This window comes from Microcaecilia unicolor, chromosome 3 (genome assembly GCF_901765095.1).
Source record: "Microcaecilia unicolor chromosome 3, aMicUni1.1, whole genome shotgun sequence".
Lineage (NCBI taxonomy): Eukaryota > Metazoa > Chordata > Amphibia > Gymnophiona > Siphonopidae > Microcaecilia > Microcaecilia unicolor.
Window position 1 is genome coordinate 413,043,095 of NC_044033.1, and position 24,843 is coordinate 413,067,937.

Sequence of the window (24,843 nt, forward strand, 5' to 3'; positions counted from 1 at the left end):
ACTCCCCCTCCCCACCCTCCTCATTTCACATCCTCACTTATTCTCCCAGCCCATCAACACACTCCTCTTAACTACCAAATGCCACACCCTCACTATACCCTCAAAATTCCCACTCCATCTCTCCCATCCACAATGCCTTTCTCTGCCCGCAAGACTCTTCCACTTAGTTACCAAGTCCCAGTCAACCTCTGCTGTATTCCCTCCTCCCCAGTCCCATCTATAGTCTGCTCTGTTTCCCTTCTTCTTACCTAGTCACATCTATTGTTTGTGCATTTTTCCGTCCCTCCACTTGTCCCTTCTATTGTTTGCTGTTTTCCCCTTCTCCCTACTAGTCCCATCCACCATTTGCTCTTTTCCCCTTCTCCCCACCAGTCTCATCCATTGTCTTTTGGTCCTTTTTACCGCCTGCTAGTCCCATCCATTGTCTTTTCTATGCCCCTTCCCCAGTAGTCCCATCCATCTTTTGTTCTTTCCAGGGTCTCCTGTCCATTTGATTTTTCTTGTCCATCGTCACTTCCTCTTTATCCCTTGCTGTCCTATCCAGTAGTCCAGTATCTCTCTTTCCATTCTCTTCCTCCCTCTCCCACCTCCCTCCACCTGTGTGGACCAGAATATATCCTCCCTCCCCTTCCAGCTGTCCTACAACATTCACATTGGTCACTGGCAGTGTAAACAGTAAACTCGCTGCCTTCAGCCTACCTGGTTACCTTCTCTTTGCTGCCTCCTGCCTATGTGTAAACAGGATGTTGTGTCGGTAGATTGATCAGACAAACAGGTAATATCACTTCAGGAGAGAACAGCTGTCTCAGGGCTAAACGGAAAGTTTGAGCATGTGTGGCTCTTCTACTGCACAGTAGTCTTGAATGCCTCAGTTAATTCCATAGATAAAGAATTAATGCAGCTTTTAGGGATGTCGGAAGGGGCTGTGTGCCTGATAAATCCTGCTGTCTCCAGAAAACAGCTGTGAGAGGTGAGCAACAATTATTTCCCATCAACACACTCTTTATGTATTGTCCATTTTCCAAGAACAGCTACCATTTACAACATCACACAGAAGACTGGCCAGTGTAGCTTGATCAAGTGGACTGGTCCTAGCAGTAATCTGAGATAAAGATTTGAAGAAAGGACCAGGTTGCTGCTTTTCAAATGACTTCAGCTGAGTGCAGTAGTTGCATTGGATCTAATCTGATAATATTTTACTTTAGTAGTTAAGGGAACACTTTTTTTCATAATGGAGCTGAATGCAGGATGCTAAACTGTTTTGCCAGTTTGACAATTGAAATGCTAATTCACTTGCAGGTGGATGGATCCTCTTTTCTCTGAGAACAAGCAGGCTTACATTCTCACAAGTGGGTAGACAATCCGCATTGCCTGGGTTGGCAAGATAGCCAGTAAAAAAGTTTGCGAGAGCCTTCTGGAGCGCGAAGGGCACCCCCAGTGTGCATGTGCAGAGTGGCTTCCCACCAGAGCGCAACTACGCCTCTTCAATTATTTTTTCCCTGCATGAGGGACAGCGGTGTTTAACTTGTCCCTCCTCACACGCCCAGGAAAGAGGCTATTTTTGTGCCTCAGCGCTGTTTTTTCACTGTATTTCCCTTTTTATTTTATTTCTCATTTGTTTAAAACAAATTCCTCTTATTTCTTTTCGTTTTTTTGGCCCGCGTTTGTTTCCTTAAGTTTTTCAGTGCGGGCTGCTTTCAGGCCTGCTCGGACGGGTCTCTTTTCTTTTTTATGCCTTTTTCTCTTTTTCAGGCACAATCATGACTTTTAATTTAGCCGAAGTCATTTTTCCTTCCATGTCATAGAGGACTCCCAGTGGCTTCAAGTGTTGTACTTTTTCAGAAATGGGGAAGCAGAAGATGATGGTCCTTAACCAGGGTGGGACCAGGCTGCTGGCATCAGCATTTAAAAAGGAGATATAGCAGCTTTTAAACTAGAACCTGGGAGAAGGTCAACATTCGTTCAAAAGCGCATGATTCGGAACAAGGTATCTTTCAAAGATATCACCAGAACAGGGAAAATAGGGTATCCCGATAGTGAGGTTGCAGTAGAGACCATAGTAGACCAGGTATCTTTAAATAAAAAGCAGACAAAAGATTGCAAATTAATAATGTCAACTGCTAAGCAAGATGTAAATAGGAACGGCAAACATAGTTTGAAATGTCTATATGCATATGCCAGAAGCCTAAGAAATAAGATGGGAGAGTTAGAATATATTGCACTACATTAAAAAATTAGATATAGGCATTTCTGAAACATGGTGGAAGGAGGATAACCAGTGGGACACTGTCATACCAGGGTACAAATTATATCATAGTGATAGGGTGGATCAAATTGGTGGATGGATAACATTGTATGTTAAGGAAGGCCTTGAATCAAATAGATTGAAAATTCTGCAGGAAACAAAACACATCTTGGAATCTCTATGGATTGAAATTCCATGTGTAAAGGGGAAAAGGATAGTGATAGGAGTGTACTACCGTCCACCTGGCCAGGATGAACAGACAGATGTAGAAATGTTATCAGAAATTAGGGAGGCTAACAAACTGGGGAACACAATAATAATAGGTGATTTCAATTACCTCGATATTGACTGGGTAAATGTAATATCAGGGCATGCTAGGGAGGTAAAATTCCTTGATGAAATCAAGGACTGCTTTATGGAGCAGCTGGTACAGGAGCCAACAAGAGGAAAAATTCTAGACCTAGTCCTTAGTGGAGCACATGATCTGGTGCAGGAGGTTATTGTGCTGGGGCCACTTGATAACAGTGATCATAATATGATCAGATTTGAAATTAACTTTGGAGTACATACACACAGGAAATCCAATATGTTATCATTTAACTTTCAGAAAGGAAACTATGATAAAATGAGAAGAACGGTGAAAAAGAAACTTAGAGGAGCAGCTGCGAAGGTCAAAAATTTACATCAGGCATGAATGCTGTTCAAAAATACAATCCTGGAAGCCCAGGCCAAATGTATTCCATGTATTAAAAAAGGAGGAAGGAAGACAAAACGACAGCCAGCATGGTTAAAAAGTGAGGTGAAGAAAGGTATTAGAGCTAAAAAAAAAAAAAAAATTCTTCAGAATTTGGAAGAAGGATCCGACTGAAAACAAGAAACAGCATAAGGAATGGAAAATCAAATGCAAAGCGCTGATATGGAAGACAAAGAAGGACTTAAAAAAAAAAAGATTGTGTTGGAGGCAAAAAAAAAAAAAGTAAAATTTTCTTTAGGTATATTAAAAGCAAGAAGCCAGGAAAAGAATTGGTTGGACCACTAGATGACCGAGGTTGTAAAAGGGGCACTCAGGGAAGACAAAGCTATAGCGGAGAGAGTAAATGAATTGTTTGCTTCGGTCTTCACCTAGGAAGATTTGGGAAAGATACCAGTTCCAGAAATGGTATTCAGAGCCAGTGGCGTAGGAAGGGGGGAGGGGTGGTCCGCCCCGGGTGCACGCGCTCGGGGGGTGCCAGCCCCGCTGGTTCCCTGCTCTCTGTGCCCCGGAACAGGTTACTTCCTGTTCCGGGGCAGAGAGAGCAGGGAACCAGCAGGGCCGATGCAGCTCTGAGTGACGTGCACTCAGGGCGGATCGGCCCTCCCGCAGGTAAGAATGCGGTCCGGGGGGGGGGGGGGGTCGCGCCATGCTGCACCCCGGGGGGGGGGGGTGCACAGCGGCGACCCGCCCCGGGTGCCATTAGCCCTCGCTATGGCACTGTTCAGAGCTGATGAGTCAGAGAAACAATGAAATGGTCAGTATGAGCTCCGCTCATTCTGCCTCGCCTCACCCTATGCTTGGAACAACCTTCCTGAACCCTTACGCCAAGCCCCCTCCCTGCCCGTCTTCAAGTCTTTGCTTAAAGCCCACCTCTTCAATGCTGCGTTCGGCACCTAACCCTTACCGTTCAGTGAATCCAGACTGCCCCAATTTGACTGCCCCTATCGGACCGACCGTTCACTTGTCTATTAGATTGTAAGCTCTTTGAGCAGGGACTGTCTCTCTTTGTTAAATTGTACAGCGCTGCGTAACCCTAGTAGCGCTCTAGAAATGTTAAGTAGTAGTAGTAGTATTCTCAATGGATAAGGGTAGATAGTGGGGTTCCCCAGGGGTCTGTGCTGGGACCGTTGCTTTTTAACATATTTATAAATGATGATCTTGAGATGGGAGTAACTTTTGAGGTAACTAAATTTGCTGACGACACAAAGTTATTCGAAGTTGTTAAATCGCAAGAGGATTGTGAAAAATTACAAGAAGACCTTACGAGACTGGGTGTCTAAATGGCAGATGACTTTTAATGTGAGCAAGTGCAAAGCGATGCATGTGGGAAAGAGGAACCTGAATAATAGCTATGTAATGCAAGGTTCCACATTAGGAGTCAAGGAAAGGGAAAGGGATCTAGATGTCATCGTTGATACGTTGAAACTCTCTGGTCAGTGTGCGGCGGCAACTAAGAAAGCAAATAGAATGTTAGGTATTATTAGGAAAGGAATGGAAATAAAAAATGAGGACATTAAAATGCCTTTGTTTCGCTCGATGGTTTGACCGCACCTCGAATATTGTGTGCAATTCTGGTCACCGCAATTCAAGATATAGTGGAATTAGAAAAGTTACAGAGAAGGGTTACCAAAATGGGAATGGGACGACTTCCCTATGAGGAAAGACTAAAATTGTTAGGGCTCTTCAGCTTGAAGAAGAGATGGCTGAGGGGAGATATGATAGAGGTCTATAAAATAATGAGTGGATTGGAACAAGTAGATGTGAATCGCTTGTTTACTGTTACCAAAAATATTAGGATTAGGAGGCATGCAATAAAGCTACAAAGTAGTAAATTTAATACTAATTGAAGAAAATATTTCTTCACTCCGCTTGTAATTAAACTCTGGAATTTGTTGCCAGAGAATGTAGTAAAAGCATTTAGCTTAGTGGGGTTTAAAAAAGGTTTGGATAGCTTCTGTGAAGATGAGGCTTCTGCTCTAACACTGCAACTAGCCTGTGACCTCTGAACAAGACTCCAAACAGTCTCTTCCCATCATCCTGAGCAATCTAACCTCAAGCTCCTGGGCCCCTTTCTCACTCAGGGTGAGCTGGTTCTCAGTATGCAAATGGTAAGTAGATTAGCATGTTATCCTTTCACGCTCAGGGTGACCTGGTTCTCCAGAGACAGAATTAAACAGGTCTTACCAACAGCATATTCAGGCAATTCTTTATTCCAGCCCCTGGGCATAGTTCTTCTAGCTTAAATACTTTATACCTTTACATATCTTCACACTGAGCCTCCCCACACAGATTCTTGGGCTCAGCACTAACCTCAATACTTTGGGGACTTCTAACCCCAGGCTTTGCAGCCTGCTTCTCAGTACTGGGACACACAGCCCTACTTCTTCTTTGAACACACAGTTCCTCTAAGTACTGAGGCTACACAGTCCAACACTAATGCTTTAGGGATTTCTTACCCCAGCCTGTTTTTCTTCCTTGAGCACACAGTCCACCACAAGTCCATAGGATTTAGCCACTTCTTTCCAGGGGGGATTTCCTTCCTTCAGCTACCAGCTCTCTTCCTTTTCTTTCACATCTCAGGTGGGGTATAAAGTGGTTAATAGCTAAACAGGACCCAGCCCATAACCGCCTGCACCTGTAGTTATCCCAGGACTCTCCCCGGTCCTAGCGACCTACATCTATTCTAGCGCCCTCTAGTGGCCTACCCCGGACATCCTGGACATTTTTAGGGGAACAACGCGTTCTAGTGGCCTGCCCCGGCTAGGACAGCCTCTTATTTATCACACTTCCTAATAGAAAAGTCCATAAGCCATTTATTAAAATGGAGTTGGGGAAAATACACTGCTTAAATTCTAGGATAAGCAGCATAAAATGTATTGTACTTTTTGGGGATCTTGCCAGGTACTTGTAACCTGGATTGGCCACTGTTAGAAAAGGGATGCTGGACTTGATGGACCTTCAGTCTGTCCCAGTATGGCAATACTTATGTCCTGACAAGTTACTTTACTTATTTATGGCTCTTTCACTGCCAATTCCTCAAAATATTCAGTTAAAGCAGGAATTTTTTGCATACATTTGGACTAAAAACAACCCTTATGGTGCAAGCAGCTAAGCTATATCAGCCCAGGCTATGAGGAAGTATGAGCATCCCGTATTTTCAGCTTTACTTTCAAGCTGCTCAGCGGCGGGTCTTGGCAGACAAGGTGACTGGTCCATGAATGCCATGGCTCAGGATCGAACAAACATGGCTAGACTCCCTATATTTAGGCTCCATCCTTTGCTTTCCTAGGCAATAGTTATTAGCACTCATTAAAACTACCCTTCCGAGTTTGCACATTTCCCTCTGGACATGCTACGCCATCCGGGGTAGATTTTTTTCCTGAGTGGCACTGTTTTCTTCAGACCACTATTTGTAGTGCCCCTGGGCCTCCCTGGGGGGGAGGGAGTTCTAACCCAGTTTATAGGATCTTGGAGCATCAGGGCTTATGTAGACAGGGCCAGCTGTGGGAGGAGGGGGAATTCCTCCCTTTCTTTGAGCTTCAGGAGAAATATGGTTTGCTCCCATGTCACCAGTTCAGACCTTGGTAGATACCTTGGTTTATGAGGGTATTTCCCACTAGTTAGCCATTGCTGTGCATTCCTTTTTCTACACGACCCTTTGAGTTTGTGTTTGGCTGTTTTTCAGTTTTTGTTGTAGTAGTTTTTCCTTAGCAAACTTATCAGTTGATTTGTCATGTCATATCTGCTTAAATTCTATTCAAAACCGGTCAACTGTAATCGCCTGCAATGCCTCTTGTCTTACCATAGTTCCTTCATCGATTATATATTGTTCATAAGGTTGCTTGCACACTATATTAATAATCTTTGAGAGTGGTTATTCCGCACCAGTGCTTCTCCAACGTGGCCTCAGGTAGAGAGCTCCATAGGTAGATCTGATGGTGTCCCGGCTGGACGCCCAGGTGCCTTCTTTCTTCTGTCATGGGAGAGAGGGTGATTCGGCAGGGCTGGTTGTTCTATTGCATCCTTGGCCTGAGGACGTTCTTCGATAGTGTTTCCTCCGTGGCCTCTCTGTGGCCGAGTTCTTTTCAGATCGCTCTCCACTGGGGTCGAGTCATTCTGGTAGCTCCAGATTAACCACGGCACCCTTGGTATGCGAATATAGTGAGGCTCCTGGTGGTGCCTTCATTTTGGATCTGCTTGACTCTGGGCTCTTTGTTCTGGGTCCGCTCCTGAGTGGATAATCCCTCTCGCTTTGGTCTTATGGCCTGGTATTTTGAGAGGTTGGCTCTGAGGAACAGAGTTCTTTGGACGCTATGGTTACTGTTCTGTTGCAATCTTGTATGTGGTCCACGGTCCACTGCAACTGCGTATTCTCAGGTGTTGAGGATTTTTTGAGGTTGGTTGCGGCCCACGCTTGGTCTTCATTGTGGGCGTCTGTTCGTTAGCGATTGAGTTCTTTCTGCAGGATGGGTTGCAGAAGGGCCTGGCCTGGTCTTGCACTCGGAGGTGGTGCATTTCTTGCAGAGTGCTTTGCTCCTCCGCTGCTGTGACCTTCTTCTCCCTGAAACCTCGTTCGTATTCTCCGAGTCTAGCTTGGGGTTCCTTGTCTACCGAGCATTGCTTCAGACTCCTTTTGTTCCTTTGCAGAATGCTTCACTTAGGAACTTACAAGCAGTGTTCTTGGTCACCAATTCTTCAACACGCAGTGTGTCTGAATTTTTAGTGCAGCCATTCCGAGCTGTTTTTTCTGCAACTTGCTGAGTCTGGAGTGGCCTTGCTTTCGGTTCCTTCTTTATTTTCCAGCTGTGGTTTGGCTTTTCTTTTTCAACCTCTCTTTCTTCCCTTCTTTCGGGAGGGGGATTTTCACACGGAATACACGGTGCTTCGTCTTCTGGATGTTCAGAGGGCTCTCCGGTATTTGCAGATGTTGCATGTTTTTCAGCATTCAGATCTTGTCTTTGTCACTGGTTCTTGCTGTGGGACAGCAGCCTCTGCTCTGCTCTGATTTTTTTCTCGTTGGATTGCAGATAATTTGTGGATTTTTTGGAAAGGTTGCATCCCGCCGGTGGCATTCCAGGCTTGTTTCACAAGTTTGCTGTCTACTTCTTGGGCGGAATGGGTGTGCTTTCACTATTCAGATGCTGCCTTTGCAGCAACGGTTCTGTCTCTGGGAGCGGCAACTTCCCACCCTACTTAGGGATTGCTTTGGTACATCCCACCAGTTCTTGGATTCATGTGCTGCATACGCTAAGGAAGGTAAAATTATGCCTTAGCTGCTGATAATTTTCTTTCCTTTAGTAGCAGCAGATGAATCCAGGATCCTGCCCTTTGTCAGCCGCACTTGTTTTGCCTATCTGTTCTTGTTCTGGTCTTTAGTTTCCAAAAAAAGGGGAAAGAGAACAGAAACCACTGAAAAGGACTCCATCACAGTCGTGGTTTCTCTTAAGTCAGACTGACAAGTTTCTGTTTTGTATGGTTGGTGAGGAAGGCTTCCTGGTTTCTTGTCTGATTCTGCTTGGTGATGAGACATGTACTGAGGTGAAGGAGGAGCTGGCCATCTGGTATCACTGCCTTCTGCTTTGTAATCTCTATCTCCACCTGCTGGTAGATGGACACAACCTACCAGTTCTTGGATTCATCTGCTGCTACTAAAGGAAAGAAAATTATCAGCAAGTAAGGCATCATTTTACCATAAGCAAAGAGCTAATGCCTTTGTTTTCCAGTAGGAGCTGTTAGGTGTGGAACAATCATGATAGGAACACTGTGGCAATTTAGATTCAGAATGCTTCTGGCTTTGGTGAGAATGTTTAGCACATGTTGATAATTCAGAGTTTTAAATGTAAATGGACGAGAGCCATTTACAGGTGCTTATGTTTTTGTTGTGGTCCTATGGGTGCATTTGACTTCTAACAGTCTTTGAAAATGCAGATCCAGTCATTTCAGTAATGCCGAGTCTATAAAATCCACAGGTGTGGCTCCTTCAGTGCCCTCAAGGAGGCTCAGGATCTGAACATTTTCTTCTGCTCCAGTTGCCTCCTCTAGTTTGTGCTGCATGATGTCATTCTGCTTACTTTCTATATACACCACTTTCCATCTGTGTGACTCTACTTTTCTAGTGTGGCTTGTTTCTTACAACAAGTATGAATATGAGCATTCAGACATTCCATTTTGGATGTCAAACTCCAATATACCTGATATCTCCCGTGGGGTCACCATTTTAATAGGGGTTGGCATGTCCTGTTTTGGCCATTTAGTGCTGCCTATTTGGGGGGGGGGGGGGGAAGCATCTATATTTTGTTTCTACGTTGACATCACCCCAAACATACTGACACAGACTTCTTCTAGTTGTTTGCCTTTACTTGCAAGGTAATCTAGATAGCCATGTTGATGCACTGCTGGACTGGAAGTTATTTGCCCAGTTTCTAATAAATCCAAAGCCCTCTTCCTTGCACCACCATATCATTCTTGCATTGAGACTCTGATTCTCTGACTGCCTGTGGGGTCCTGCATGTGAAATAAGGAGCATTTCTGAGAATTCTACCCTGGAGGTAATCCGTGAAGTCTACCTCTTCACACCAAGCAGGCATGATGTTATCAAGCAATCCTCACATCCACCCAGTTATCTACATTCCCCAATAACCAAATCACCAGCTCCAACAGCATTCCTAATTCTTCCTTCCTGGTTATTCAAATGGAGGAGATGAGAGATACCTCCACTGGCCGAAGGCTCACTGAAACCTATGTTGATAAAGGTTTGTGGTTCTGGTGATCTTCATTTTGAACTCCTGTTTGGACCTGCAGCAGGACTTGTGCTTGCGAGGGGCTAGTCTCATGATAAGAGAAGTAGGATATTAGAGTTCCTGTTGTGAGACTGATTGTACTATAGCAGATGGTGATGTGCATATAAGCAATTCTGTTGCCAGTTGAGATGTGGGTTTACAATGAAGGTCAGGAGGTGATAGGGACCGAGGGAAGTCTGCCAACACCAAGTATATTTAGCATGGATATGGAGGGGGGATTGGTAGTAGAGAGATGAGAGAACTTGGGGAAGGTAAACGTATGAGCCTGTGACACCCAGCTACTTCATCATATACATCTGCCCCTTCTTAGATACCCCTCTGTATTCTTATACTTGATGCCCAGATACCTTTTCTATATGCTCATTCTGCTGTACACCCCAAATAGCCTTGCCTCCTCAAACAGCATCCCAAACAACCCTCCTACACATGTCCTCCACCCTCATTTGTGTACTCATTCCCACATACACACTTGTCCCAGACCCATGAATATGTCCTCCTATACCTTTTCTTTTGGAAGAAACACACACATTGAAACACGTACCTCAGTCCTTCCCCAAAACCCCCTGCCCGCCTGTTGGTGCAAACTCCGCCATTCCCCCTCAATTGTGTTCCCCACACAGATGTGTTTGTGCCAGGATGAAGGCGATCTGTAGTTAGTGTGCAATTGCCAACTTGCTCACCTCTAGCAATCTTCAGGGCTGAATGTATTTGTTGTGGCTACTGTTGCACCTATGTCATTTCTATTACAGTTCTATTTAAAAACTTCTAAATACTATTTTCTTGGATATGCTACTGTCCAAAGCAGTGAACAACATAAGCAATCAAAATGTCACAAATATACAGAAAATCACTTACACAGCAGAAAATAAAATTGAACTAATAATACCAGGTTACACAAGCCCAGTGTACATTCTGTAGTGGCTCTTTTACCATAGCTGTCATTTTTGTTTGCCTGGGGAAATTTAAACTGCAGCAAACCCTCTCTTTTTATGTTTTCAAATAACACCTCCCAAATAAATAGTCTTCCTCTATTTTTTAAGACTAGCCAAATCTTCCCATATTTGAAGTAGCAGTGCAGTTATATTTTTCCTCTAGGGACTGACACTTATCATTTGAATAGTACTTTGGCATGTTTTCTTTTTATTTATTTTATTTATTAGGATTTATTTACCGCCTTTTTGAAGGAATTCACTCAAGGCAGTGTACAGCAAGAATAATTCAAACATAAGCAATAGACAATTACAGCAGTAAAAATATCTTAAAATCTTCTAGAACATATCTCAATTTGCATCTTCCTAATTGCAGAGGACTTAAGTACAAGACATATTATGCATCCAACTTCTCTGTAATAGGCAGTCAAATATGGAATGCCTTACCAAGATCCATTCGAATAGTTAATGACCTTCTATCTTTCCGGAAGCTGCTAAAAACTTACCTCTTCAATCAAGCTTACACAAATAACCTGAATTAAATAATTTATTTTTATTTATTTATTTATTGCATTTGTATCCCACATTTTCCCACCTTTTTGCGGGCTCAGTGTGGCTTACAATACGATATGAATGATGGAAATACAATTTGTTACAACTTGGTTATGGATTACATTGTGAAGAGTTATGCAAGACAATCAAAGTATTGTTAAGGAATATAACAATGGAATAATAAGTCCATGTGTACCACTAGACCAATCCAAGAACTCAGAACCGGAATGTACTCCCCTATTATTCCTTTAACATATCCCTCTTTTTACCCATCTACACACAATTTATTATATCCTTCTTCTTACCCCTCCCCTACATTTTTCCTATAATAACTACGTTATTATAATAACTATATGTCAACTTGTTATCCTGTTTTACTATGTAAGCCATACTGAACCATTCTATATCATTTTGTTAATCTGTTTTGCTGTGTAAGCTGCATTGAGCCTGCCATTGAGCAGGAAAGTGCGGGGTACAAATGTTACAAATATTTGAGGACACAAAGTTATTCAAAGTCGTTAACTCGCGACAGGATTGTGAACATTTACAGAAGAATCTTACGAGACTGGGACACTGGGCGGCTAAATGGCAGATGACGTTTAATGTGAGCAAGTGCAAGGTGATGCATGTGGGAAAAAAGAACCCAAATTATAGCTACGTCATGCAAGGTTCCAGCACCTTGAGTATTGTGTTCAATTCTGGTCACCGCATCTCAAGAAAGATATAGTAGAATTGGAAAAGGTGCAGCGAAGGGCGACTAAAATGATAGCGGGGATGGGACAACTTCCCTATGAAGAAAGACTAAGGAGGCTAGGGCTTTTCAACTTGGAGAAGAGACGGCTGAGGGGAGACATGATAGAGGTATATAAAATAATGAGTGGAGTGGAACAGGTGGATGTGAAGCGTCTGTTCACACTTTCCAAAAATACTAGGACTAGGGGGCATGCGATGAAACTACAGTGTAGTAAATGTAAAACAAATTGGAGAAAATGTTTCTTCACCCAATTCATAATTAAACTCTGGAATTCGTTGCTGGAGAACGTGGTGAAGGCGGTTAGCTTGGCAGAGTTTAAAAAGGAGTTAGACAGTTTCCTAAAGGACAAGTCCATAAACCACTACTAAATGGACTTGGGAAAAATCCACAATTCCAGGAATAACATGTATAGAATGTTTGTACGTTTGGGAAGCTTGCCAGGTGCCCTTGGCCTGGATTGGCTGCTGTCGTGGACAGGATGCTGTGCTCAATGGACCCTTGGTCTTTTCCCAGTGTGGCATTACTTATGTACTTATGTAAATAAATCTTAATACTTGCAGCATATCACTGAAGTAAAGGACTTTATATTCAGCAGGACTTATTCAGGTAGAAGCAGCTCTAACCTGGATAATTCCTGCTGACTGGGACATACCCAGAGTTTCAGCTGCATTTGTTGTGCTGCTGAAACTCTGGTCAGACTGCCTCGGCACTATCCAGGCAGTCCTTGGATAGAGTCTGGGTGGAGCTAGAAATACCCAGTTAGAAGCAATATTCAGCCTGCTAGCTGGGTAACTATTTCGATAAGGTTAGGACAGCAAAAAAGGCTGCTCTAACTTTATCTGGATAGTTACCAGGTACTGATCTGAATATTGTGAATACCTGGATAGTGCCTATAGTTGTTGAATACCCAAATATGCTGTACCCAGTATCTTGGTACAGCCTGGCATTGAATGTCTGGGTATAAAAAGCGCATAGCGACCATTTAAAAAAAATACTGACTTTTATTGCTGAATATTGCTGCTAAAATTAATAATATAGAAAACAATGAAGATGCAAACACAGAATGTAGTAGGATCTAATTTCAAGGAGGTTTCTAATTTCAAAAATTACAGAATAGCTTTTGGATTGATACCATTAGTCCCTGGTTACTATGGGACTCATTTTCGAAAGAGAAAAACGTCCAAAAAGTGTCATAAAGCACCGTTTGGACTTTTTTCTACTCAAAACGGTATTTTTGAGACCTATTTTGCAGACATTTATCTATGCAATTTGTCTGCAGTGCATCCAAATCACAAGGGGGCATGTCATGGGTGTATCAAAGGCAGGATTAGGGTGTGCCTAACACTTGGGCATTTTAAAGCTATAATGGAACAAAACAAAAATGTTCAGGACTAAAACCAAGACGTTTTTCTCTAGACCTGTTTTCAGAAAGAATACGACACAATAAAGTGCCCTAAATGACCACTGGAGGGAATTAGGGGTGACCTCCCCCAAATACCCCCTAGTGGTCACTGACCACCTCCCACCCCTAAAAAATGTAAATAAAAATATGACTTACCAGTCTTTATGACAGTCTCAGATTTTAGACAGGTCTATTAGAGTAACATGCAGGTCCGTGGAAAAGTGTAGTGATCTGTGCAGTACACAGTGGGGGACCCAGGTCCCTATCTCCCTCTACCTATCACACTTGTGGTGGAAACTGTGACCCCTCCCAATCTCACCAAAACCCAACTGTGCCCACATATAGGTGCCCCCTTCACCCATAAGGGCTATTATAGTGGGGGACAGTGTGTTTTAGGTGGGTTTTGAAGGACTGAGGGGACACGATAAGGAAGCAAAGGTGAAATGTGTAGCTGGGAACATTTTTACGAAGTGTATAGAGGGTGCCCCATTGTTCTCCTGGGATGTCTGGGGGACCAGTCTTCTAAAAGTGCTGGCTCCTGCTACATCCCAATGGCACAAATCTATATGTTTTGCACTTATTGTTTTTTTTTTTTTGGGGGGGGGGGGGGGGGGTTGTTTTGTTTTAAATGGACCACAAAAGTCCAAAGCAAAAAACCTTGTTCAAAACAGTATTAAAAAAAAAAAAAGATAGATTTTTCTTTTTTGAAAATTACCTTCTTATTTGGATTTTGGACATTTTGTGCAAAACATCCAAAATCAAACTTCCATATCATCAAGCTGATCAATCCATAGACTGGTGGGTTGTGTCCATCTACCAGCAGGTGGAGATAGAGAGCAAACTTTTGCCTCCCTATATGTGGTCATGTGCTGCCGGAAACTCCTCAGTATGTTCTCTATCTCAGCAGGTGGTGGTCACACACAGCAGCAGCTCTGGCTAGGCCTCCAAGCCTAATTCTTAGGTTTTGTTGAGTGCCTGGGGTTGAGGGCTCTTTTGAGCAAGTGCAAACCTGGTGATGCCAGGTCCCTCCTTTTCTCCCCCCTCCCGCTGGCTCCGTTAAAAAAAAAAAAAAAATTTTTACGTCCTTAAAGGCGTTTATTTCGACGTTTATTTAAACGTTTATTGCAGCTACTCACTGGGACACCAGGTCGTTACAGCTCGGAGCGGCAAGCAGGTAATTTTTACCTTTTTATAGCGGGCAGGGGGTTCCCCGATTCTTCTCCTCGTGGCATATGGCGTCGGAGGGCAAGGGCACAAAGAGTCGCTCCCCGGATCGCTTGAGCGCTTCTAGAGGGGATGCGGGGGTCTTAAAGCCTGATTCGCCCTTGTTGGGTGACAGTTTCGTGACCGATGAATGTCCCGGTCCTTCCTCCGGCGTGGCGGTTTTTCCTGCCATAAACGCCCATCCCCCGCTCCTCGCCTCCGCCATCTTGGCCGGCCACGCGGCTCGGACGGCTTCTTCTTGGGCCGCCCTTGAGGTTGGAGACATTAATGCCATGAACGCCCTTAATTTGGGCGACGGCACAAAAGCGGCTAAAGTTAAGCGCCGTTCTTCCCGCGCGGCTCCTTCGCGGAGTGTCGCGCCGGACGCCATTTTGGATGCGCAGCATGTCTCTCCCCCGCTCTTGCGAGCGCCGGTTGAGGGTGCGTCTAGGGCTGTAGCCCAGGCTGCGGAAGTGCACAGTCTGGGGGGTTTCTCCCCCGAGTTTGTTTTGCTGCTGCATCAGGCCTTCCTTATGCAAAACGCTGCCCCTGCTCCCTCGTCTGGTAAAGAGGTTGAGGTTCCCAGAGGTAAACGCCCTCGGGTTGATTCCCAGGCCTTGGAGGACTTTGTCTCCTCCGATGTAGATGAGGGCAGCGTATTTGAGTTCTCCCAACGGTCCTTTGCGGATTCCTTGGAGGAGACGGATCCCCGCTCGGATGGAGCGGATGACCCCTCTGCAGCGCGGCTTTTTAGCTCAGAGGATTTGCCCAACCTGTTGATACAGGCCATGGACACTTTGAAGATTTCCTCTCCGGAGGACGTCTCTCCCTCAGCCCCTGTTGGCTCTGCCATTATGCTGGGGACGAAGCGCCCGCCTAGAACCTTCCACGTGCATGATGCCATGCACACCTTAATTTCGGCTCAATGGGATGTCCCTGAAGCGAGCCTTAAAGTGGCTAGGGCTATGTCCCGCCTCTATCCTTTGACTGAAAGTGAACGTGTGGCCTACCGTGGATTCTTTAATCACTGCGGTGACTAAGAAGACGGCGTTGCCGGTGGAAGGTGGCACGGCCCTAAAGGACGCCCAAGACAGAAGATTGGAGGCGGCCTTAAGGTCGTCCTTTGAGGCGGCTGCTTTAAGTTTGCAGGCCTCAGTTTGCGGCTCCTATGTGGCCAGGGCGTGCCTGACTATGGTGCAGCGGGCTTCCCCCTCGGATCATTCCTTGAGGGCTGATTGGCAGGCCCTGGAATCGGGCTTAGCCTATTTGGCAGACTTGCTGTATGATGTCTTGAGGGCCTCAGCTAAAGGCATGGCTCAGACAATCTCTGCGCGGCGGTGGCTTTGGCTGAAACATTGGTCTGCTGACCACGCCTCTAAATCCCGCCTGGCTAGATTGCCTTTTAAAGGCAAGCTGCTCTTTGGGGTCGAGCTGGACAAAATCGTGACCGATCTCAGCATGTCTAAGGGCAAGAAGTTACCAGAGGTCAGGGCTCGGGCTAGTACTCGTCCCGGTACCTCCAGAGGACGGTTTCAGGAAGCCCGTCGGTACCGCCCGGGCAGGTCGGGTTCCTCTGCCCCCTCTTCCTTTAAGAGGAATTTCTCCCCCAAGCAGCATTCCTTTCGCAGAGACCGGCCTCCCGGAGGTGCTCCCTCCGGTCCTCCCCCAGGGTCTCGTACCCAATGACGGGGCCTTGGTCCACGCCCCAGTGCAGATTGGAGGACAGCTGTCCTCGTTTCTGGGCGAGTGGACCACAATAACTTCAGACGCTTGGGTGCTGGAAGTCATCAGAGACGGCTACAAGCTAGAGTTCTGCCGACCCTTAAGAGACGGGTTTGTACTCTCTCCCTGCAAGTCTCCGGTCAAAGCTGTGGCAGTGCAGCAGACCTTGGACAATCTGATCCGCCTGGGTGCGGTCGTTCCGGTGCCAGAAAATCAGCTTGGCAAGGGGCGTTACTCCATTTACTTTGTGGTACCAAAGAAAGGAGGTTCTGTCCGGCCTATCCTCGACCTCAAAGGGGTCAATCGGGCCTTGAAAGTGCGGCACTTTCGTATGGAGACTCTCCGCTCTGTTATAGCGGCAGTGAAGGCAGGGGAGTACCTGGCATCCTTGGACATCAAGGAAGCGTACTTGCATATTCCCATCTGGCCTCCTCATCAACGCTTTCTGCGTTTTGCAGTCCTGGGCCGACACTTCCAGTTCAGAGCCCTCCCGTTCGGGTTGGCTACTGCTCCGCGGACCTTTTCCAAAGTAATGGTGGTCATCGCGGCCTTCCTGCGAAAGGAAGGAGTACAAGTCCATCCTTATCTGGACGACTGGTTGATCCGAGCCCCCTCTTATGCAGAGTGCGGCAAAGCTGTGGACCGGGTAGTTGCTCTTTTGAGCTCCCTGGGATGGATCATCAACTGGGAGAAAAGCCAGCTGCGCCCGACTCAGTCCCTGGAGTATCTGGGAGTTCGATTCGACACCCAAGTGGGCAGAGTGTTCCTGCCAGACAATCGGATTGTCAAGCTTCAGGCTCAGGTGGACCAGTTCCTAGTAGCCTCTCCTCTTCGGGCTTGGGACTATGTGAAGCTGTTGGGCTCTATGACGGCCACGATGGAAGTAGTGCCCTGGGCCAGGGCTCATATGAGACCACTACAACACTCTCTGCTGCAGCGCTGGACTCCGATGTCGGAGGATTATGCTGTGCGCCTTCCCTTGGACCCAGCAGTGCGCAAGGCGCTGAGCTGGTGGATGCAGACAGACAAGTTGTCTGCGGGAATGCCTCTGGTGACCCCGGAGTGGTTTGTCGTCACGACGGACGCCTCTTTGTCGGGCTGGGGAGCCCACTGCTTGGGAAGGACAGCGCAGGGGCTCTGGTCTCCTGCACAGGCAAAGTGGTCTATCAACCTCCTGGAACTCAGAGCCATTCGGTTGGCGCTTTTGGAGTACATCCCGGTACTGGTGTTGAAGCCGGTACGGGCCCTGTCGGACAATGCCACGGCTGTGGCCTATGTCAACCGCCAGGGAGGTACCAAGAGCGCCCCTCTAGCCAAGGAGGCTATGAATCTATGCCAGTGGGCAGAAGCGAACCTGGAGCAGCTGTCAGCGGCCCACATTGCCGGAGTCATGAATGTCAAGGCGGACTTTCTCAGTCACCATACCTTGGAACCCGGAGAGTGGCAGCTATCTGCTCAGGCGTTCTTGGACATCACGAAGCGCTGGGGCCAGCCGAGCCTAGATCTGATGGCGTCATCGGCCAATTGCCAAGTGCCGCGCTTTTTCAGCAGAGGACGGGACCCTCGATCCCTGGGAGTAGATGCTCTTCTCCAACAGTGGCCGACTCAAGAGCTTCTCTGTGTGTTCCCGCCCTGGCCCATGTTGGGCAGGGTGCTAGACCGGGTGGCAAAGCATCCCGGCAGGGTAATCCTGGTGGGTCCGGATTGGCCCAGACGTCCCTGGTATGCGGACTTGATCAGGCTCTCAGTCGACGATCCTCTGCGGCTGCCAGTGGAGCAGGGCCTGTTACATCAGGGTCCCGTGGTGATGGAGGATCCCTCCCCCTTTGGTCTTACGGCCTGGCTATTGAGCGGCAGCGTCTGAGAAAGAAGGGCTTCTCAGACAAGGTCATCGCCACTATGCTGAGAGCGAGGAAGCGCTCTACTTCTACTGCTTACGCCAGGGTTTGGCGTATATTTGCAGCGTGGTGTGAAGCAGGCTCACTTTCTCCCTTCACTACTCCAATTTCTTCAGTGTTGGCGTTCCTGCAAGAAGGTCTGGAGAAAGGCCTGTCGCTCAGTTCCCTTAAAGTCCAGGTAGCGGCTCTGGCTTGCTTCAGGGGCCGCCTGAAGGGTGCTTCCCTGGCTTCGCAGCCAGATGTGGTGCGCTTTCTCAAGGGAGTTAATCACCTGCGCCCTCCTCTGCACTCAGTGGTGCCTGCGTGGAATCTCAACCTGGTGCTAAGAGCATTGCAGAAGCCGCCTTTTGAACCCTTGTCGAGGGCATCTCTGAAAGACCTGACGTTGAAAGCAGTCTTTTTGGTGGCTATCACTTCAGCCAGAAGAGTTTCCGAGCTCCAGGCGCTCTCATGTAGAGAGCCTTTTCTGCAGTTCACTGAGGCAGGAGTGACTATTCGCACAGTGCCTTCCTTCCTGCCCAAGATTGTTTCTCGCTTCCATGTGAATCAGCAGCTCTGTCTCCCTTCCTTTCGTAGGGAGGACTACCCAGAGGAATACTCTGCTCTCAAATTTCTGGATGTGAGACGTGTCATCATCAGATACTTGGAAGTGACCAATGATTTCCGGAAATCGGATCATCTGTTTGTCCTGTTTGCAGGTCCTCGTAAGGGTCTGCAGGCTGCTAAGCCTACAGTGGCAAGATGGGTCAAGGAAGCCATTGCAGCGGCTTATGTGGCCGCGGGGAAGGTGCCGCCTATCCAGCTGAAGGCTCACTCCACTAGAGCTCAGGCGGCCTCGATGGCAGAGGCCGGGTCCGTCTCCTTGGAAGAGATATGCAAGGCGGCAACTTGGGCTTCGGCTCATACATTCTCCAAGCATTACCGCTTGACTGTGGCTGCACGGGCGGAGGCCCGGTTTGGAGCTTCAGTGTTGAGGTCAGGGATTTCAATATCCCGCCCTGGGTGAGTACTGCTTCGGTACATCCCACCAGTCTATGGATTGATCAGCTTGATGATATGGAAGGTAAAATTATGTATCATACCTGATAATTTTCTTTCCATTAATCATAGCTGATCAATCCATAGCCCCTCCCAGATATCTGTACTGTTTATATTCTGGTTGCATTTCAGGTTCAAGTTTAGTCTTCAGTTACTTCAGAAAGACTTCGTGTTCAAGTTTTTTCACTTGGATTCTTCAAGAGTTGAGACGAGTTTGTGTTACAGTGAGCTGCTGCATTCCTCTCTCCTCCGTTTTACGGGGCTGGATTGAGATTTAAATTCTGCCGGCACTCCCTCCCGCTTCGTGCGGCTGTAGGGCAGCTTTGTACCCCTCCCGCTTCGGCGATGTTAGGGTCAGTCAGCTCCTCCCGCGGTTGCGGTTGCAGGATAAGCCAGATCCCCCCGCATCGGCGGGTGTGGTGTCCCTCCCCCGCTCCGCGGGGATGAGCTGGACGGATTCCCCTCCCCCACTTGTGTGGGGATGAGCTGGGTTAATTCCCCTCCCCCGTTTCGGCGGTGGTGAGCTGGGCAGAGTGTCCCTTCGTGGGTGTAATTCTCTAAGTGCTGAGTCCTGCGGATGGAGCTTTGATATCGACATACTGAGGAGTTTCCGACAGCACATGACCACATATAGGGAGGCAAAAGTTTGCTCTCTATCTCCACCTGCTGGTAGATGGACACAACCCACCAGTCTATGGATTGATCAGCTATGATTAATGGAAAGAAAATTATCAGGTATGATACATAATTTTACCTTAGACATCATATCAAAAATGCCCCTCCATGTTTCTTTCAGGTGTTTGAGGTCACTGCTGCCTCTTTGAGGAGTCTTGGAGAAGCTTTGATAGTGGTTTTTTTTAAAAACCTGGTAGGCATCCCTTATAAATGGCCAATTATCACCCTATTTCTTTACTAAATGCAAATTATAAGTTTATACCAAAATATTGGCAACCAGATTAAGTGCTATTCTACTTACGATAATCTATAAGGACCAAATTAGTTTTATGTCTGCAAGATGCATAACAGACAGTGAAAGGCTTTTCCATCATATGATTTAATACTTTAAAACCTTGGATAGCCCTGCTTTTGCACTTGAGATTGATGGCCAAAAATGCATTCAGTCATGCAGAATGGTCCTTTTTGTGGACAACCATGAAATGGTTTGGCTGCCTGCAAGGCTTTTTAAATAAGATATCATTCGTATATGCTCAGCTTCAGTCCAGAATTCTGGTCAGCCAGGCCCTATCTGAGCCTTTTACATTGCAGAGGGGGATGTGTCGGAGTTGCTCCCCTCTTGTGTGTCTTATTTAACATACCAATAAAAACACTGTTGTTGGCAGTTTGTCAGAATTCTGATATATGTGGCTTACATATTGGATCCATGGAAATCAAGATCTCTGCTTATGCAGTAGTACCATACAATAGTAGATAGATGATTTACTATTGTATGGTACAAATCTTGACCTTACTATATATGCCTACCTTTATTGTAATAGTACAGGCCTATTCTCTCATATCAGTTTATAAAATGAGCATGCAAAAATAGAATTTTTTTCAACTGAATTGTTATAGAAACATGACTGCAGATAAATGCCAAATTGCCCATCCACTATGTATCCCCCACACTTTCTGTAATAAAAAAAAAAAAGGTTTTCCTTAGATTACCCCTGAGCCTACAACTTTTTAACTTCATTTAGGCCCTTTCACTGCCTTCTGTGCATTAATGCCAAAGGAATATTTAATTGTCTCTATCATATCCCCTCTCTTCCACTTTGCATTACGGACAGGTTTGGGTTTGTCTGGGCCACCTCCTCCAGGTTGAAATATTTAGGTTCTTATTTCTACAGTGACATAAGGACAACATTAACTAGTGCCTGTGACAGAATTCTGTGGCTAGCTAGTGATCTTATTGTGCATTGATCCCCTTTTCATCTGTTATGGTGTGGATGCTTGGAGTCTATTAACATGGTGCTTGCCCCTAAGGTTAATTTTATATATATATATATTTTTTTTTTTTTCCTTACATTTGTATCCCGCGCTTTCCTACTCATGGCAGGCTCAATGCGGCTTACATGGGGCAATGGAGGGTTAAGTGACTTGCCCAGAGTCACAAGGAGCTGCCTGTGCCTGAAGTGGGAATTGAACTCAGTTCCTCAGTTACCCAGGACCAAAGTCCACCACCCTAACCACTAGGCCACTCTTCCAACTCCAATTATTAAGTATGTTGCCCTCCTTGACTAATCTCACTTATTACAAGCAGTCGGATTCTGTTTTTCACTCCTTTCTTTGGCAGCAGAAGCCCCCAAAGATAGCTAAAAATTAAAACAATAAGAACAGATGGGGTGGCCTTTACAGATTTCCTTCTTTAAAATAAGGCTTTTTTGTTGTTGTTGTTGTTGTTGTTGTTGTTGTTGTTGTTGTTAGCAGGCTTTGAAATGGTGCACAAACTCATACCTTTACATGCCAGCATGATGGCTGGTCTTTGAAAAGAGTTCAGCAGTGCCTATTCCTCTACATTGTTTCCCTGGTATGCATCTTTCCTCTCAGCTGCACGATAACTGGCTTTTTTCAGCAACCTCATAGGAGTTTAAAGGACTCTGATATTCATTCAGAGGTGCCATGTTGTACAACTGTATACATACCTATTAGACAGAATCCACACATGTGGATTAACCAGCATACTACTACTACATGACCATTATGGCAACAATGGTGCTTAGACACTTGATCGGCTATTTTATGATGGCAAGCTCGCTGGTTTTGAAAAAATTAGGGATACATTTCACCTGCCATCCTCACAATATTTTAAGTTCCTACAGTTGTGCCATTGTCTGAGATAGGGTGTTGAACTGCAAAACTCTTCAAGGCAGGTCCCACCCTTGGTCTCCTATGCGAATCTACTATCAACCACTGGTCACAAGGCATCTGGAATTTATCATTTGCTTCACAGTTGAACTATGCACTCTGCAGTTAGTCTCAAAACTGTGTGGGTGGAAGAGTCGGAAGTCAGTTTAACATGAAAGCAATGGAGCGCATATTTGCGACACGATGAATTAAGCAGTGTCATCAGTTGCAACTCTTCAGTCAGTATATTTGATTAATCATCATGCGTTGTAGATGCTGCTCAAAGTATATAATGCAATCTTGGCTTCTACATCCACATCTAATTGCTGGTCATGCGTACTTATAAAAGGAACTCTAGCTCACATATTGTTTTTATTGCTTGCATACCAATATCTTTTGTAAGAAAGTATGAGACTATTTCTGCAAAATTTCAGTTGATGGGGGAGATAACCTAAGCAATTATTATGTTGAAATCTAGTACCCCAAATATAGAACTTATTCCTTTGCAAGTGAGAATTTTAGACATTTTTTGGCTATAGCACAATGTGCAGTAATTACAATTATAGTTGATTCACTTAAAAATTCCCATATTAACCACAGCGGATTACAGCAAGATTCTAGAACACAATAGGAAATGATTACAAGATGTACTTGAACCTAAACAGTATCATAAGAGAAAAATAGATAATAAAGGTAAGTGCAGTCAGTTATTTCTTAGTCACATAGATCTGAAACAATGTCTTTAAGCCTTTCTTAAACATAATATAGTTAGTAATAAGTTGTAAATTAACTTGTATAAATTTCCAAAATTTAGCAGCTTGAAAGGCAAACAGATAATTAAAACATTTCTTTAAAGTAATATCTCGAGGACTCAAGAAATCAAGTAATGCCAGCTTTCAAAAGTTATATGAATAGTTTGCCAATGAGTAATGCACAAAAGAAAGCATATATAATGGAACTTGTCCAAATTCAATTTTCCATAGCACCACTAGAAGGACAATTCTGTGCTCAATGTATACTTTTGGTGGCAATGTGAAAACATTATTACAGAAGGGAAACCCTTCTCTCATAAATGCTGTATGATGTGGTGTTGGTAGAACATTTTCTAACTGATAGTATGAAACAGTAGTATAGACCACTTCTTGCAGGTAGGCTAATATGGCCACTTGAGAGTGCATTGCCTTACCGGTAGTGTTTCTTCTTGGATATTTTTTACTGTTTAGTATTTTTGTTATTGTATATGCTTCTCTGCAGCTTTATAGATTTATATGGCTATTATGCGCTGTAACACCAGTGTACTAGAATAGTGGTTGAAACACTCAGAAAAGAAAGCCATGGAGTTTGAGCACATTTTGATCTCCTGAAGAAACCTCGTGTGAAACGAGGCCCCGTTAGAATTCAGAAAGAAAGATGTGTGCTTTTTGAAAAGAGATTTAAACACTGAAAATTTTGAAAAGTCAAAACTATTGAAAAATTCAAAAATTTAAAAACTTATTGTGGACATTTGTTTAATAACGTTTGCTGAGTTTAGATGTTTTTGACCTATGATTAGTCTGTCATCTGTGAGATAGTATGTTCGTAAAAAAAAATTTAAGTACCACAGACTGATGAGGTCTTTTTCCTCCTGATTTTTTGTTTGTCTAGCACTAAGTGTTTTCACCGATAATTCTAGTACATTGGTATTACCAGTAAGTTTTTGTGGTGTATCCTTTTGTTATGATCTGTATCCATATTCTTTTTTTAATTTTTTCTGAATAAAAAAATGGGACTAAATGTATTGTACTATCCTTTAGTGACTAATAGCTATGTTGTGTATGTACAATGACATTTGATTATCTAATCTGATGTGTACGTGCTATGGTAGTGTTGGAGCATATCTATTTGACAACATTATTTTAGGATATGTAGCAGTTGCCAATGAAAGTTTAATCGGTACAGGCTGAAATTAAGCATTTTCAGTTGTCGTGCTGAAAGACTTATTTTCATTTGTTTTCTAGATAAAATAATAAGGCACAGAGCTTGTACTCTGAAAGACACTGCACATGCCATCATTGCTGCTGAGTTGGATCCAGAGTTTAATAAACTTTGTGAAGAAATCAAGGAGACCAGAAGAAAAAGAGGTGAACTGCAATTAATTCTATTTATTTACTTTTAAAATGTCTTATATACCACAGAACTGGTCAAAAACCATTTACTGTGGTTTACAGTAAACATCAATAATAAACATAAAACAGATAAACATAAATAGACAATTCACAATCATTAAAACAAATCAATACCTAAAATTTCATCAAATACACTAAAAAGTAAATGAAAGGCCTTCGTAAAGAAATAAGCTTTTAACTGTTTATGAAATTTCCTAAAACCCTCATGGCTGTTTAAATTCAACTGGCAATCAATTCCATTGCCATGTAGCAAGTTGCAGATCACTTATGGGCTCAGGAGCATCTACTGAGGAAATTCCAGACTGCCCAGAATACTGCTGCATGACTCATCTTGGGCAAACCGCGCATGGTTCCTGCGCAGCCCCTACGTTTCAATCTACACTGGCTACCTGTGAGAGAACGAATCGCATTCAAGATCTGCACTCTGACACATAAAATAATCTACGGCTTAGCTCCGGAATACATGATTCCTCTAATAGATCTCCCACCTAGAAATGCTGTACGCACCTTTTTACAACTACATTATCCATCTTGTAG

The 24,843-nt window shown here is 44.8% G+C and overlaps 1 protein-coding gene across 1 annotated transcript in view; it reads left to right on the forward strand.

Annotated features, from left to right (window-relative positions):
* Positions 1-24,843, forward strand: part of ATAD2B (ATPase family AAA domain containing 2B) — a 714,191-nt gene that overhangs the window by 577,762 nt on the left and 111,586 nt on the right. The window contains 1 exon segment of the mRNA XM_030198808.1: positions 24,139-24,261. Coding sequence (XP_030054668.1) covers positions 24,139-24,261 — 123 coding nt within the window.